Source organism: Carlito syrichta, unplaced genomic scaffold (assembly GCF_000164805.1).
Source record: "Carlito syrichta isolate Samal-C Ts95f unplaced genomic scaffold, Tarsius_syrichta-2.0.1 Scaffold304743, whole genome shotgun sequence".
NCBI classification, from domain to species: domain Eukaryota; kingdom Metazoa; phylum Chordata; class Mammalia; order Primates; family Tarsiidae; genus Carlito; species Carlito syrichta.
The window spans coordinates 164,377-179,350 of record NW_007248839.1 but is presented as its reverse complement, the minus strand read 5'-3'; the positions used below and the strand labels follow the sequence as shown (position 1 = coordinate 179,350).

Here is a 14,974-nt window from a genome sequence, read left to right as displayed (position 1 = left end):
AAAATAGAATCTCATACCTATATACAAATATTCTAAAATCTGAAAAAAAATCCCAAATCCGAAACACTTATGGTCTCAAGCATTTCGAATAGGGGATACTAGACCTGCATATATGACTGGATAAAAGGAATAGATATGAAAAAACAAGTATCAAATGGTTAACTTTGGGACTCCGGGAACTTTCCACTTAAAATTTTTCTCTTGCAAGTTTTTATTTTTTGTAAGCAATTAGGACAAATTTTTGCGCTGCAGTAAAAAAAAAATTATAGGAAAAAATGCTAAGAGGTTTCTGTTCTTCTAGCAAATGTCTACTACAATGGTATTTCTCAGTCTGTAACACATATGTGGAGGTACCTGGATACACATGGTAGGGGGAGACTTGGGAATCCTCCTCTCAACCAATACTTATATAATCAAACACATTAAGAACCACCTATTCAAATAAAACATGTACACCATCTATGGATACGAACACAGACACAAGTTTAAACATTAATGGGTGAACCTTCCTTTTAAAAAAACCACTAGCTACTCTCATGGTCTACAGTGGAGGGAGCTGAAGTAAGACATTCAAACATATTGCTCAAGTACCCTAGAACACATAGATTCAGAAAATCATTTCTAAAGAAGCTGAAAATAAGTATAGTCTAATAGTCTTTGAGTAATACAAATTCAGTAAGTACAGAATACATAGGCTAACTTGCCTCTATTTTCATGGCCTTTGGCTGAACCACATAGATCTTGTTCCTATAGCCACACCAGACTTTGTCATGTACCACAGTCATGCATCGGATGGAATGATGAGGCCGTCCAAGGTCTAAGAGGTGATAGTTTGACAAGTCCCACTGCCCATCTTTAAAATAATAGATGATCGTTAACACATACCCCTTTTACTCAATTTCAACACAAGAAACAATCTATTTGCAGTACATTCATTGAGGAAGCACCCAAAGTACCATGCATTAAGTATTTGCAGAGACTGCATGCTCTTATTCCATAAACTGCAAAGTTGGAATAGACCTCAAAAGTCATTTGATCCAACCTGACACTCGGTACCTGGACCCCCTTTAAAATATGCTCTCATCGCTTCTCGGCTTTTTGGCTAAGATCAAGTGTAGTATCTGTTCTTATCAGTTTAAAATATGCTCTCAAAAGCAGTGATATAATAAATCAGTTACAAGTTATCTATTTACAGTAATAATTTAAAAATTTATTCTGGACTAATATCTCTCACTTGCATTTTGATGATAGAAGTCAAGGGCAACTCATTGCCAACACTTTAGAAATTGTGCAAACTTGCTTTGCTAATTTATGAGCACACTGTGCCTCACAAAGCAGCTGTTACATTTTCAGACAATCATAATTATATGAAAAATATTCCCTACACCTAGTGCCTCCTTGTACATAACTGCCTATTGGTCTGTAGTTTTGCCCAGTAGAAACACAAAGAATAACTCCAAACTTCTTCGTTACAGTCCTATGTCTTCTCCTTTCAAAACTAAGCATCCTTGGCATGTGTGTTGTACCTATCACAGTCTATAGCCCCTTCATCCTAACTCTATTTTGTTGGTATCCACCAAACATACTGTCTTGCACCAAAAGCAGGATTATCATCAGCCTTGTCCCGAACTCTTTGTTTCTATGAGGCTTAGGGTGTTAACTAACTCATACTTAAAGGGTGAGTTCACAGTCACCCTTTAAGTAATTCTCACCCTTCAGACGTGTCTCCCGCATTTTGCTTTTCTGAGCCTAATGTAGAACTTTACGTTGATTCTGACTAAATGTATTTTATTGTCTTGTTCTGTCAATATAATTTTGGATTCAGTTTACCAAAACATTTATTATTCCATTTTTTTTTCTAGGCTCTTCCACTTATTAGCTGAATGATTATGAGCAAGTGATTAAAATGCCCTGTGTCTCAATTTCCTCATCTATAAAATGGGGATGACAAACAGAATCTTCTTCCTAAGTTCATGGGAGGATTAAACACAGATCAAGTCTGTAAAGAGACTGAACAAGGTAATACAGTACTCTCTGATGTGAGTGAGAGTCACTGACCAGCAATCTCTAGATACCAATCAATTACAAAGGCACCTATCATCTATCCCACATTTCTCCAAGGACATGAGACTTTGAGAAAAGCCTTTTTCAAATCCACATTCAGTATATCCAAGTCTCACAACATATTTCTGATCTACTAATCTAGTGTGTAGAAAATGAAGTATCACATTTGGCTGACACATGTACTGAGGAGCTATAAAGTAATGTATACTAAATTCCTTAAGTTAATTCATTCAAGGTAGGCTTTTTGATACCATCACTCCTGTCTATAGATGGTAGAGACAATGGTTTTAAAGAGGAAGAATATAAGTAACATGATATGAAAATGATTAAATTTTACTCAATTAAAAATTCTTTGAGGCCGGGCTCGGTGGCTCAGCTTGTAATCCTAGCACTTTGGGAGGCTGAGGCAAGTATTGTCTGAGCCCACAGTTTCGAGACCAGCCCGGACAACTTGGTGAGACCTCATTTCTACAATAAATAAAAATTTAGCTGGGCGTGGTAGTGTGCGCCTGTAGTTCTGGCTGCTTGGAAGGCTGAGGTGGAAGGATCGCCAGAGCCCAGTAGGTTGACACTGGGTTGGCTATGAGTATGCCACGGCACTCCAGCCTGGATGACAGAGTGAGACTCCAACCAAAAAAAAATTCTTTGAAAAACCTTTCCAGATTAAGTGGACACAAATATTTTTAAAACATAGGACACAAGAAAAAGTATTCTCGCCAAATGTGCCCTAATTGAATAAGTATATGAATGGGAACAAATGCTTCCACATCACATTATATAAGAGTACCATAACATGCTAACTACTTGCTCATTATGGTAAATACATTTTCCTGAGGTATACTGTGAACATATAATACTTCCACACAGGCACTAATATATTTACTGACACCATACATCTTTAGTATTCAGCTTAAGTCTGTATTCTTTATCCTACTAAGTATAATTTATTTAAAATATAACAACCCAATCTGTTTGAAACTGCTTCGCAAAGCTACAAATTAGCATCACGTTATATATTCATAGTCACTCACCCACTCCTCTGTGAAAGATTGCAAGGGTGCCATCAGCCAGGGCCACTAAAACGATGCCTTTCACGTGTCTGCAAACAGGAAAGGGGAGTTCAGAACTCTCCACTCAGGAATACAGAAGGGACCGCCCACTACTGAACTAATTCAGAGCCTCACAAGGGCCAATCTGTGATGAGGCGAGGGGCTGACGCCAGAACATGAATGAACACACTGCTTTCTTCATTGTGAATGCTGTGCTAGGAAAAAACGTCAGCTCAACTCAATATGCAGCATGCATGGCAGCTCAGCTGTCTCACTTTCAGGCCCAAGTCCCTCTTCCAATCACAGACAGTTGACTCAAACTCCACAGGCCAGAGACACACACCTTTAGTGGAACTAACAGAATCAGCTCTGTGGACTCAGAAACAAACTGCCTGATTCTTTATAGTCAGTATATAGAAAAGAACTAGTAAATCAATGTGCAACTCAGCAGATTTACAAGCTGTAAAGAATAATCTAAAACAAACATAAATTAACAGGTACTAGTTCTCCTTGAAGTACAAAGGAACTCACAGTATGGTGAGGAATCAATCCGTCAAGTTTTCCCTTCTATTTCTAATATAAAGTTTTGTCTTCACTCAGCTTCTCTAGCTCCATAAAAAGGGGTTAAGAAAAACAAACCTGAATATTGATTTAGTTATGAAATACGTAATAGCTTTAATAGATGGAAAATCTAGTTTATACCAAAATGCATTGTTTTAACACAAAGAGTTTCAAAAATAAACTTACACGACACTGAGAATCGAATCTTTAAGCTTAATGGAATGGAGACATTTCCTCCACTGGGCTACAGATGAGTGGACATACAAACTGTAAGAACAAAGTCAAGACTGGTAAGGCATAAAGAACGTCAAGGCGTTGCTTACGTCGCATAAGAACCACAAGTTCATTCAAGGGGCAGGATGAGGAACATACACCTTTTAGGAAAAAGTGCTGCCACTTTTGTACCATGGTCAGAAAAGAAAAATGAGAGTAAGGGTAGGCCTGAGGCAGAGAAACAGGCTGCAGACAAATAGAAGCACGTGAAGCCTGCAAAGCCAGAACTGGTGCAATGCGCAGTCAGTTTCAGGTCGCCCCACACTCTGCAGTCCACGGCTGAGCCCCTGTTTTGAACCAACTGACTCCTCCCTCCACTACACTGAACCATAACTACTCTAACTTTTGGATGACAGAGGTCCACAGCAAGGAATGGAAAGTTATGGCCTACATGCTAGATCCAGCCTGCAAACTGAGAACCGTTTTCGCATTTTTAAATGATTGGGGGAAAAATCAGGAGTATGCCATGCCACTGGAGATTTATACCAAATTCAGATTTCAGTGCCCATAAATAAAGTTGTATTGGAACACAGTCACACTAAGTTTGCTGATCTTTCATTTTATAGTAGTAGACCTATGTGGAGAAGACATACTACAGGTCGAGTATTCTTTATCTGAAATGCTTGGGACCAGAAGTGTTTGGATTTTTTAATTTTTTTGGATTTTAGAATATTTATATTATATGTAACCATTGAGTATCCCTAATTCTAAAATCCAAAATCTGAAATGTTACAATGAATGTGACCTGTGAGCATCACATCAGTGCTGAAAACGTTTCAGATTTTGGATTTTTGGGCTAAAGATGTTCAACCTCTAATAATCTGGTTTAACTTTTGAAAATGCACAATTTTGTAAAACTCCCCACACTACTAGAAAGTGAACAAGTCATATAATGTTAGTTATTATCCTCTCAGTTTTCAGACTGTGATTTGTTCTACCTTTCCTAGTAACTCTACTAAAAAGTGACATTTGGGATTGGGTTTTCCTATAGTCAAACACATTAGTTTAATCCTGGCTTTCCTGCCCACACTTTAGCCTATAAAAATCTTCCATACATGAGACATTCTCTCTCTGTGCTGTTCAGGATCTTCTATTTCTGGATCACCCAGATTTAAATATCTTATTTATCTCTTCTTCTAAGAATATCATGTAAAGGGAACATTCTGTGACAAAGGCACATAAGATACATTTACCATTCAGAACCAATGCAAGTCCAGTTTATGGAATAGCTGCAGTACAACTTCAAATTTTATGTGTATGTGTAATTATTTTTATAAATATGCACTTTTTGTTTGCATTTGTGGTTTAGGACATTTTACTTATTTATCTTCTGATTTCAAAAGCAAAAGTAAAAGAATAAAGATAGTCTATTATTCAGTGTGTTGGCACTTACCAGCCATTTTGAGCTCCAAGCCACATAGTTGGTAAAAGACTACTCATTTTCTGGGCTTCTTCTCTCACCAGGTCTTGTTCATTTGGTAGTAAGGAGATCTGATCTTTATGCGCATCTGAGTCATTGCTGGAAAGGTGGAGCAAAGGAAAATAAACTGAGTATACTTACCCAAACTTTTCAGGGTCTGAGCATTTCTGCATTTATATTTATAGTCTAAAAAATAACTTAAATACTAAAACTCCAGAAAAATCAAAGTTAAATGCTTACATCAAATATTTCAGCAATTTTACCAAAAAATCACATTAACAAACTAGGGGGCCCAAAGTGCAGATAAGGGAGTAAGACACGGTAATGAAATGCAGCAGTTAGCCCGCCAATAATTATGATGCTCCCTTAGTTACTTTGAGTGTTATTACAGGGTAAGAGAGGAGGGAGGGATGGTTTGTTTTTAAAAAAAACACACACACAGGAGGGTGATATATGAGGAATTTTCTAAAATTAGTTAATAAACTGAAGTATACTCTAGGGCTCCATTATAAAACCTTTCTTTTGGATTGTCAGGGCACATTTAGTAGAAGATATATAACTGGGCTGTCAAATCCAAAACATGAGTTTATTCTTAAATTAATAATTAAATGTTAATAGACTTGTTGCTGTATACACTAGGAGAAAATATTAAACGGTAAAAAGGATCCAGCTTAAGAGACCTCCATCTAGAAAGAATCTAGAGAAGGAAGAAAAGGAAAAGTCTTCACTAAATGGGCCCAATTCTTTAAAGGAAGCACCTTAAACAGACTGTTTTCTAATAAAATGTTTTCACGAAAACTAACTCCAAAAAGGTCATTCAAGCCCACATGGGACACTCAAACAATGGCAAATTAAAACAATAGTCAATTTTACTGGTCTCAGCCTCTTGAGTAGCTAGGACTGCAGGTGCATGTCACCACACCAGGCTATTTTTATATACCCTGAAGAACACAAATCACTCTATAAAAAAGATACCTGCACACGTATGTTTATCGCAGCATTGTTCACAATAGCAAGAACCTGGAAACAACCATGCTGCCCATCAAAAGAGGACTGGATTAAAAAAATGTGGTACATATACACGATGGAATACTACGCAGCCATAAAAAAGAACAAAATCATGAATTTCGCTGCAACCTGGATGGAACTAGAGTCTATAATACTGAGTGACCTCTCACAAAAACAAAAATCCGAATATCACATGTTCTCACTCATATAATGGACCTTGAACATCCAATGCAATACTATGAGAAAATGACGGATGGTACTGGGAACCTATGGGGGGGAGGGGGATGGGATTAACAGTAGCAAATATCTGTCGGGGGATGGGAAAACACTTCTTATCTACAGGGTGCCTGAATGAAACGTCATTGTACACCTACCCTTAACTGTACCCCACAAAACCATAATAAAAACTACTGATTAATGAAAAAAAAAAAATAATTCTTTTTTGTAGAGACAAGGTCCCACTATGTTGCCTAGGCTGGTCTTGAACTCCTGGCCTTCAGCAATCCTCCCACCTCAGCCTTCCAAAGTGCTGGGATTATAGCTGTGAATCACCATACCCAGCCAGTTGTATTTCTACAGACAAGAATTTTTTCTTTTCTTTTTTTTTGAGTTGGAGTCTCACTCTGTCACCCAGACTGGAGTGCAGTGGCCGCTTCCGGCCACCGCAGCCTCGACCTGGTGGGCTCCGGCGATCCTTCCGCCTCAGCCTTCCAAGTAGCTGGAACTACAGACGCGCGCTACCACGCCCGGCTAATTTATGTTTTATTGTAGAGATGAGATCTCACCAAGTGCCCAGGCGGGTCTCGAACCTGCGGGCCCAGGCAATCCACTCACCTCGGCCTCCCAAAGTGCTGGGATTACAGGCTGAGCCACCGAGCCCGGTCGAATTTTTGTTTTAAGTTAGAAGAAATGGAGGAAAATATCCAGAGGAAATGAAAGGGAGGTAATAAATAGAGATGGCAAAATTAGGTAAGATTGTCTTTCAGTCCACCACAATGATGCCAATTAGTGGGACTATTTTGGTTGTCTGAGATTATCTTAGTTACTTTTATTGTGCACTTTAGCCAGTTTCCTAAGTTGAAGACCCACTACTATACCTTGACTGATACACTGGGGAGAGGTCTTCTGGGATCTGCACCCCCAAAGGATCTGTGAAGACATGCTCTGTGTACACGCCAGCTTGGGATATGTCCACGGTGTCTTCCGTTGACCCTGCGTTGCCTTCAGTGGCTTCAGTTGCTTCTTCTGCTGTTGGAACGTTTTCATCAACCTCACTACTTTCTGCTTCCATTTCTAGAAATGGAAAACAGCAAGCTAACTATTCTGTGTCCGGGCTTTTCTCCTCCAACAGTTTCCCCATACACATCCCTGCTACAGAATTCCCCTCTACCCACTTACTTCTCCACACTGTATTATGAAACTAAGAAGTCTTGATTTCATAGAACAGTCATTATGGCATCTTTTTTCAAGCTCTTTCCTCCTTGTTACTTTAAAAACTCAATTAAGTCCACCATAAGGCACCTGACCTGGAGTAGCCTCAGACTCTACACAGATGGTATACAAGAAGAAGAGATATACCTGGTGGCTTTTCTATCACCGGAGAAGCACCATTGGTACTGGGAGAAGTGGCAGCTCCTGTCACACCTTCTGCAGAACAACCCACCACTGTGATGCCTCCCAACAGGCTGTCTGTCTCTGCTGAGCTGTTGCTTGTCATGCTTCCACATAAAGAAGCTTTGTCTACTTGGCCAGATTCTGAAAGATCTTCTCCAGCAGGGTAGTCTGTTTCTCTTGCACCTGAAAAATAAGAAAAACCTTCCTTTAATAGCTAAGTTAACTCCTATAAAAAGCATTTTTTCCACTAAAGCAACTACAGATTTGAAAGGAGAGCATGCAGGTTGAGATGTAGCTACTTGAATACAGGTAGCATTAAATTTATTTAAATGAACCTTCACAAAATGAGAAGGTAACTTACAAAATTAAGATACTTCCATTAATACTAGTGCAAAAAAACACGAAAATGTCAGAAAAGACACGTCTGTCTTAAATAAGAGGCTCAGCAGCCACAGGAGGTTAAAAACAATCTAACTATATCAAACAAGTCAGCCAAAAAAAATTATTTTAAATTATCAAGATTACTGTTGATATATGAGCTTCTATCCACTAGTGTTAAAAATCAAATACAGTAAGTGTGTTACAGTGACTCAGATATTAATAAATCATTTAAAAACTAAGCATTACGATATAAAAAATATAAAGATAAACCACCTCATTATTTTTATTTGGAAAACTGCTTTTTTTTTTTGAGTTGGAGTCTCACTCCATTGCCCAGGCTGAAGTGCAGTGGCATGCTCACGGCCACTGCCTGCCGGGTTCAGGCAATCCTTCTACTTCAGCTTTCCAAGTAGCCACAACTACAGGTGTGTGCTAACATGCCCGGCTAATTTTTTAATTTGTTGTAGAGATAAAATCTTGCCAAGTTGCCCAGGCTGTTCTTGAACCCATGGACTTAGGCAATCCTCTCACCTCCCAAAGTGCTAGGATTACAGGGTCGAGCCTCCGTGCCTAGCAGAAACTGCTTTTATTCGTATCACATTAAAATTTTTATTGTAGTAAAATATATATATAAAACATAAAAATTTCCATTTTAACCACTTTAAAATGTGCAATACATTAACATTGATTATATTCATAACGTTACAAAGTCATCACAACTATTTACTTCTAAACTTTTCTGTCATATCACACAGAAACTCTGTACCCATTAAACACTAACTCCTATCCCTGCCTCACTCTACCCAGTCCATGGTAACTTCTAATATATTTTTGCTCTACAATTTGCCTATTCTAGATAGCTCATACAAGTGGATTCATACACTATTTGTCCTTTTGTGTCTGGCTTGAATACAGGTAACATTAAATATTTTATGGTTTTGTTTTTTTTTTTGAGTTGGAGTCTTACTCTGTCACCCAGGCTGAAGGGCAGTGGCACATTTTCATCTACCGTAGCCTCGACATGCTGGGCTCAGGCGATCCTTCCACCTCAGCCATCCAAGTAGCTGGAACTATTAGGCATGTGTGGCTACAATGCCCAGCTAATTTTTTTTTTTGTAGAGATGAGGTCTCACCAAGTTGCCCAGGCTGGTCCTGAATCTGCGGGCTCAGGCAATCCTCTTGTCTTGGCCTCCCAAAGTGCTGTGATTATAGGTGTGAGCCACCGTGCCCAGCCAACATTAATTTTTTTTAAACTAAAAATAATATTTATCTCTCTGGGTCTGGCTTATTTCCATTAGCATAATGTTTCTAAGGTTTACCCATGTTATAACACATGTCAGAACCTTTCCCTGTAGTCAACAATAATGTATTGTTCACTTAGAAATTTATTTACAGGGTATATTTCATATTAAGTGTTTTTACCACAAAAAATGTAAAAAATGAACTTCATTCTTTTTGAATGGTTAAATATTATTCTATTGTATAGCTATCACAAATCTCTTTAATTTTAAAATTGGTGTTTTGCCAGGCTCGGTGGCTCAGCCTGTAATTCCAGCACTTTGGGAGGCTGAGGTGAGTGGACTGCCTGAGCCCGTGGCTTCGAGACCCGCCTGGGCAACTTGGCGAGACCTCATCTCTACAATTAATAAAAAAATTAGCCGGGCGTGGTAGTGCGCACCTGTAGTTCCAGCTACTTGGAAGTCTAAGGCAGAAGGATTGCTGGAGCCCAGCAGGTTGAGGCTGTGGTGGCCAGAGCAGCCACTGCACTCCAGTCTGAGTGACAGAGTGAGACTCCAACTCAAATAAAATAAAATAAAATAAAATTGGTGTTTTAACAGCATATAGTGCTTAACCCAGAATGTTAGAAAACCTCCCCTTATTTATTAAACAGCCCTATGCCTTCTGCCTTCCAGTGACTTCTCATATTACTGTCATTATTTTCTTCACAGTATTTTTTCACTAACTGAAAATATCTTGTTTATTAATTTCCAATTTTTCTTTTTTTTCCCTTTTTTAAAAAAATATAGAGACCAGGTCTCACTGTGTTGCCCAGGCTAGTCTCAAAACTGCTGGCCTCAAGTGATCCCCCTGCCTCAGCTTTGCAAAGTGCTAGGATAATAGGCGAGAGTCACCACGCCCAGCCATCTGCAGTTTATTTTCAATCTTCTCCAACTAGCACATAAACTCCCTGGAAGCCAGGTGCATAACTGCATCTCCAGAAGCCAAATCAGTTCTTGTCAGGAAGCAGTGTAGACGGAGAGGGGCGAGGAGGGGGACAGAGAAGGCACACCTCACTCTTACCTGGTACACTTGCAATGCACAGAACATGCGAGTTGCAGACAGTGAAACTGTCTAGGATGTTGCCTGGCTGCACAGCATCAATGATGATAACTTTTGTAGCCGAGTGAGTGCTGGTGCAGATCCAAACTAGACTGGATAACTCTTCCTGATTTTTTAACTCTTTCTGCTGTTCCTGCACAGACAAAGTAAGGAAAACAGATGTTTAAAATGATGTTTGCAAATACTCATAAGGCTGTGCTACACAGTAAAAGGAATAATACTATTTCAAATTTATTTCTAGATTATTTGGAAGGGCAAAAATATAATCACCTGTCAATATTAATTAGTGGACTTTAAACTAGTAGTTAAAGCAGATTAGTGATAATACATAGGTGCATACATTTGTCAAAACTCTGGCCTGCATCCATGTCAGGGGTACACTTTATTGTATGCAAATCATATCTCAATAAAACTGACTTCAAAGGTGGGGGGTGCATAAGCAATGGCATAATTAGTGATCCCAATAAGTAAATTCTAGACCAAAGAACTAGGCTAACGATCTCATAAACCACGGCAAACGTTTAGTGTACATACTCACCTTAAGCTCCTGATCTAACTTATCTAAACTACTCTGAGATGCACTTCGCTGCTTACTGCCTTCTGTATCCAAGCCAGCAACATCCTTGTAAAACACGCTTGCTCCAACAACAGAGCCGCCGTCTCTGGTCTTCCCACCAGATAAATTGACTCCAACAGCACACCACAGCTTCTCAGGTAGAAAACAAAGGGTGTAAGTCTAGACATGTTTAGAATTTTTCATGTTCTTAAAATAACTAGTGATTGTACATACAGATCTTTAGTATAGTCTGAAGCTATAAAATGAAGCATAATCTCACTATACAAGCAACATTATACCACTTTGGTTTCAGGGAAAAAAATCTACCCAGAGTTTAGGAAATATCTCCTTTAACTTCACATTAAACTTACCTTCATGGATGCATCTTTTTCATCTAGAGGTCTGAGATAGACAGGCACAGGTAGATTTTTCATCTTATTTTCACCTTGGCCATTGGTTACCTGGTATGTGGTGAGGGGGCGAAAGAAGAAATTGGTAAGTCTCACTGAAAGTGAACATCTTACAGAGCTACTGAGACGTGGGCAAGCATTGCTTGTTACCTATTTACTCCCTGAATCAAGTTCAAGTTGATCTTGCTATTTTTATTTGAAAACTAAACAGAAAAATCAAGTAGCAATTAGAAAACGGAGCTCAGAAGAGAGGCACGAATATCTGCATATGTGCGTGTGCGTGTGTGTATGTGTGTGTGCACACAAATACCTGCCTCTTTGGGGATAGGGAATATGGAGCAAGCAGGCAAGCCTTGAACTAAGTCTTAAGTAGACAGTCTGAAAGGCTCCATACCAATAGTTTTTAAAACAATGACGCTGATTTTTAAAAAGTGAAACTTTCAGATGCTGAAACAGAGCCACTCTGGTTAAAGCAGAGCCAGGTACTTCAAACTCCTGGCCACACTCTGTTGACTCCTCCCCTCCTCACAGACTCAGGCATTTCACTTTAGTTCTAGGGCTCTAGACAACAGCCTGTACACCTCCAGATCCACACTTCTCTCAACCTGTGCCCAGTAAACACAGCTGAGATGAGTGGGGCTGGGACGTGCATTGCAATTCCTTCCTGCCCAAGTGCACGCCCCTCACCCAGTTATCTCCCCTGGGGTGTTCTCCCCATATTCACGTTACCTGTTTGTACTTCTGAGGCAGACTCCAGCCAAAAGCCTGTACTCTACCATCTTCCTTCTGAACATGTGCTTTTACCTGGCGATACTGTTCTCTCTTTTGTTCTCTACGTGAGGCTAAACTTGCTTCAGTTCTAAAAGAAAAATTATTTCCTTTTTTAGTTAAGGGAATATAACAACAGCCTTGTCTTCCATCTCTCTCTAAAATTACAAAAATAACAAAAAATTACATGATTTTAAGTTGGTTAATTCAGACTACACTAGCTCTTTGTTTTTTTTTTATATTTATTTATTTTTAAATAGAGACAGGGTCTGGCTATGTTACCTAGGCTGGTCTCAAACTTCTGGGTTCAAGCAATCCTCCTGCCTCAGCCTCCCAAAGTGCTAGGATTACAGATATGAACCACTGCACCTGGTCTACAATAGCTCTTTTAAAAAAAAGTGCTATAATAAAGTTCACCTTTTAAAGTTTATGCAGTGAATACCGTGCCCAAGCGTTAACAGTTAGCAAGCAGCCTGCTATATAAAATTGAATCATCAGCTCAAATGTTGGCCATAGGAAAACGAAAAATTCTTAAGTATTTTTGGCTCCTCCTTTTTTTATTCATTCAACAAATATTTACTGAGAATATTTTAATGTCAGGGACTGTGCTAGAAATGACTAAAAAATCCAATCATCTGCTTAGGAAATGCAATTTTTTTTTTGAGTTGGAGTCTCACTCTGTCACCCAGACTGGAGTGCAGTGACCGCTCCCGGCCACCGCAGCCTCGACCTGCTGGGCTCCGGCGATCCTTCCACCCTCAGCCTTCCAAGTAGCTGGAACTGCAGGTCATGCTACCACGCCCGGCTGATTTTTTGATTTATTGTAGAGATGAGGTCTCGCCAAGTTGCCCAGGCGAGTCTCGAACTCACGGACTCAGGCAATCCACTCACCTCAGCCTCCCAAGGTGCGGGATTACAGGCTGAGCCACCGAGCCCGGCTAAGAGTGCAAATTGATTTGATAAGTTTTGGAGCTATGGAGTAAAGTATTATGAAAATGATTTTGAAAATAATTTGTCTTTCATTTGGTCATTTAAATTTTTGTGAGGTGACTTGCTATATATACCACAGTTAACAAATCTAACTATATGTCAGATACTTTACAAATACTGTGTCATTTAATCCTAACGCCTTTGAGACAGGTTGTCAGATGCATTTTACAGGCAGAGAAACTGGGGCTCTGAGAGGTTCATGTGCCCAACTGTTTACATCTAAGGAGTAGCAGAGTCAGGATGGAGACATCAACATTTCTATTCATATTTATCAATGTTGTCCTACCAGCAAGAATGAGGCATTTAAAAAAAAACCTTCCTTCTCTTTATGAAAACCGAAATGCAACTTTCATAAATAGTATCAACTACAAGTAATTTACTTAAAGGCAACCGAGCTAGAGAACTCATTTTTTAATGGGTTAATCTGAATCCTTATAGCTGATCTGACGAGAGAGCAAGAATATTCTGCAGTGTTAACTTGTTCCAGGCACAACCATAATTCTGGAAAATACTTACTCTTCGCTAAGGAAATCAAAGGCTTTGGATTTATCCCCAGGGAGCTGAGATAAGGTGCTGCTTCTTTTCTTGACAGAAGGAGTAACATGAGAAGTGGGTGCATTGTACTTTAGGTTAACAGGTGGTTCAGGCTTCTTAGTCGTATTACTTGAAGAGCTGAAAAGTCTGCTAAAACTAAAAAGAAAAAAGTGTGTGTGTTGTGTGACAGGCACTGCGAAGAACAATCCATGATCTTCCACAAACTTTTATGCTCTAGAAAATTCCAGAGTGCTTTTACAAGGCAATGAGTTAGAAGCTGGCAAACAGTTTTTGTAGTCACACACTACAGTCTTAGCAGCAACTCACAGCCAAACTCAGACATTCAGGGAAGAGAAACTACTGCTTAGAATGGCAGGTGCCTGTGCTTTAAATAGCAATTTCCATAAGTAAAGAAAAAAGCACTTGAGTACAGGGAACATTCTACTGAATGAGTAAAATAAAATGGTTCTTCTAGCTAGTTCCTACTTGATGCAATGCAAGAGTGGTTAAGCAGCAAGAATATGGCCGCATGATTTGAACAGAAGCTCAATAGGCCAGTTCTGAAAATAGTCTACTATAATACAGTACTCAAACACATATCATCATGCTAATACATATTTTCCTGATTAAGCACAACTTAAATAACTACTTTCATGTTCACTTAAAAAGAAAATCAATGCTTTTATTCATAGCAGAGTCACCAAAAAAGGGTAAGTCTTAACCACAGTCAACACAGTACTTCTGTAACAAACATAATTCAAGTCTAACACATACACATACTACTCAAAGCCCACGAGCACTTCTCATCTTCACTCTATAAAAGTTCCTTGCAATCACACAACCTTTGAATCAGTCATTGATTAATAAGGGATCCAGGAAATTCTCAGTTCCATGGATAACTCCCTGTTTTATTTAACCTGGCACAGGACCGCCCCAGATGCATAGCAACATGATGCAGCTTACAATAGCATGGTTTTTTGTCCTTGAGAACAGCCTTACCGAGCTG

The 14,974-nt window shown here is 39.2% G+C and overlaps 1 protein-coding gene across 6 annotated transcripts in view; it reads right to left on the bottom strand.

Moving 5' to 3' along the window:
* SPAG9 (sperm associated antigen 9) overlaps nucleotides 1-14,974 on the bottom strand; it is a 157,152-nt gene that overhangs the window by 17,562 nt on the left and 124,616 nt on the right. For all 6 annotated transcript variants that reach the window (XM_021713788.1, XM_008060803.2, XM_021713787.1 and 3 more), the window contains 11 exons: nucleotides 13,951-14,124; nucleotides 12,406-12,535; nucleotides 11,638-11,727; nucleotides 11,249-11,416; nucleotides 10,672-10,843; nucleotides 7,954-8,172; nucleotides 7,473-7,668; nucleotides 5,341-5,466; nucleotides 3,861-3,941; nucleotides 3,096-3,163; nucleotides 705-853 (listed from right to left, as the gene is read on the bottom strand). In XM_021713788.1, coding sequence (XP_021569463.1) covers nucleotides 705-853; nucleotides 3,096-3,163; nucleotides 3,861-3,941; nucleotides 5,341-5,466; nucleotides 7,473-7,668; nucleotides 7,954-8,172; nucleotides 10,672-10,843; nucleotides 11,249-11,416; nucleotides 11,638-11,727; nucleotides 12,406-12,535; nucleotides 13,951-14,124 — 1,573 coding nt within the window. The remainder of the gene's footprint in view (nucleotides 1-704; nucleotides 854-3,095; nucleotides 3,164-3,860; nucleotides 3,942-5,340; nucleotides 5,467-7,472; nucleotides 7,669-7,953; nucleotides 8,173-10,671; nucleotides 10,844-11,248; nucleotides 11,417-11,637; nucleotides 11,728-12,405; nucleotides 12,536-13,950; nucleotides 14,125-14,974) is intronic.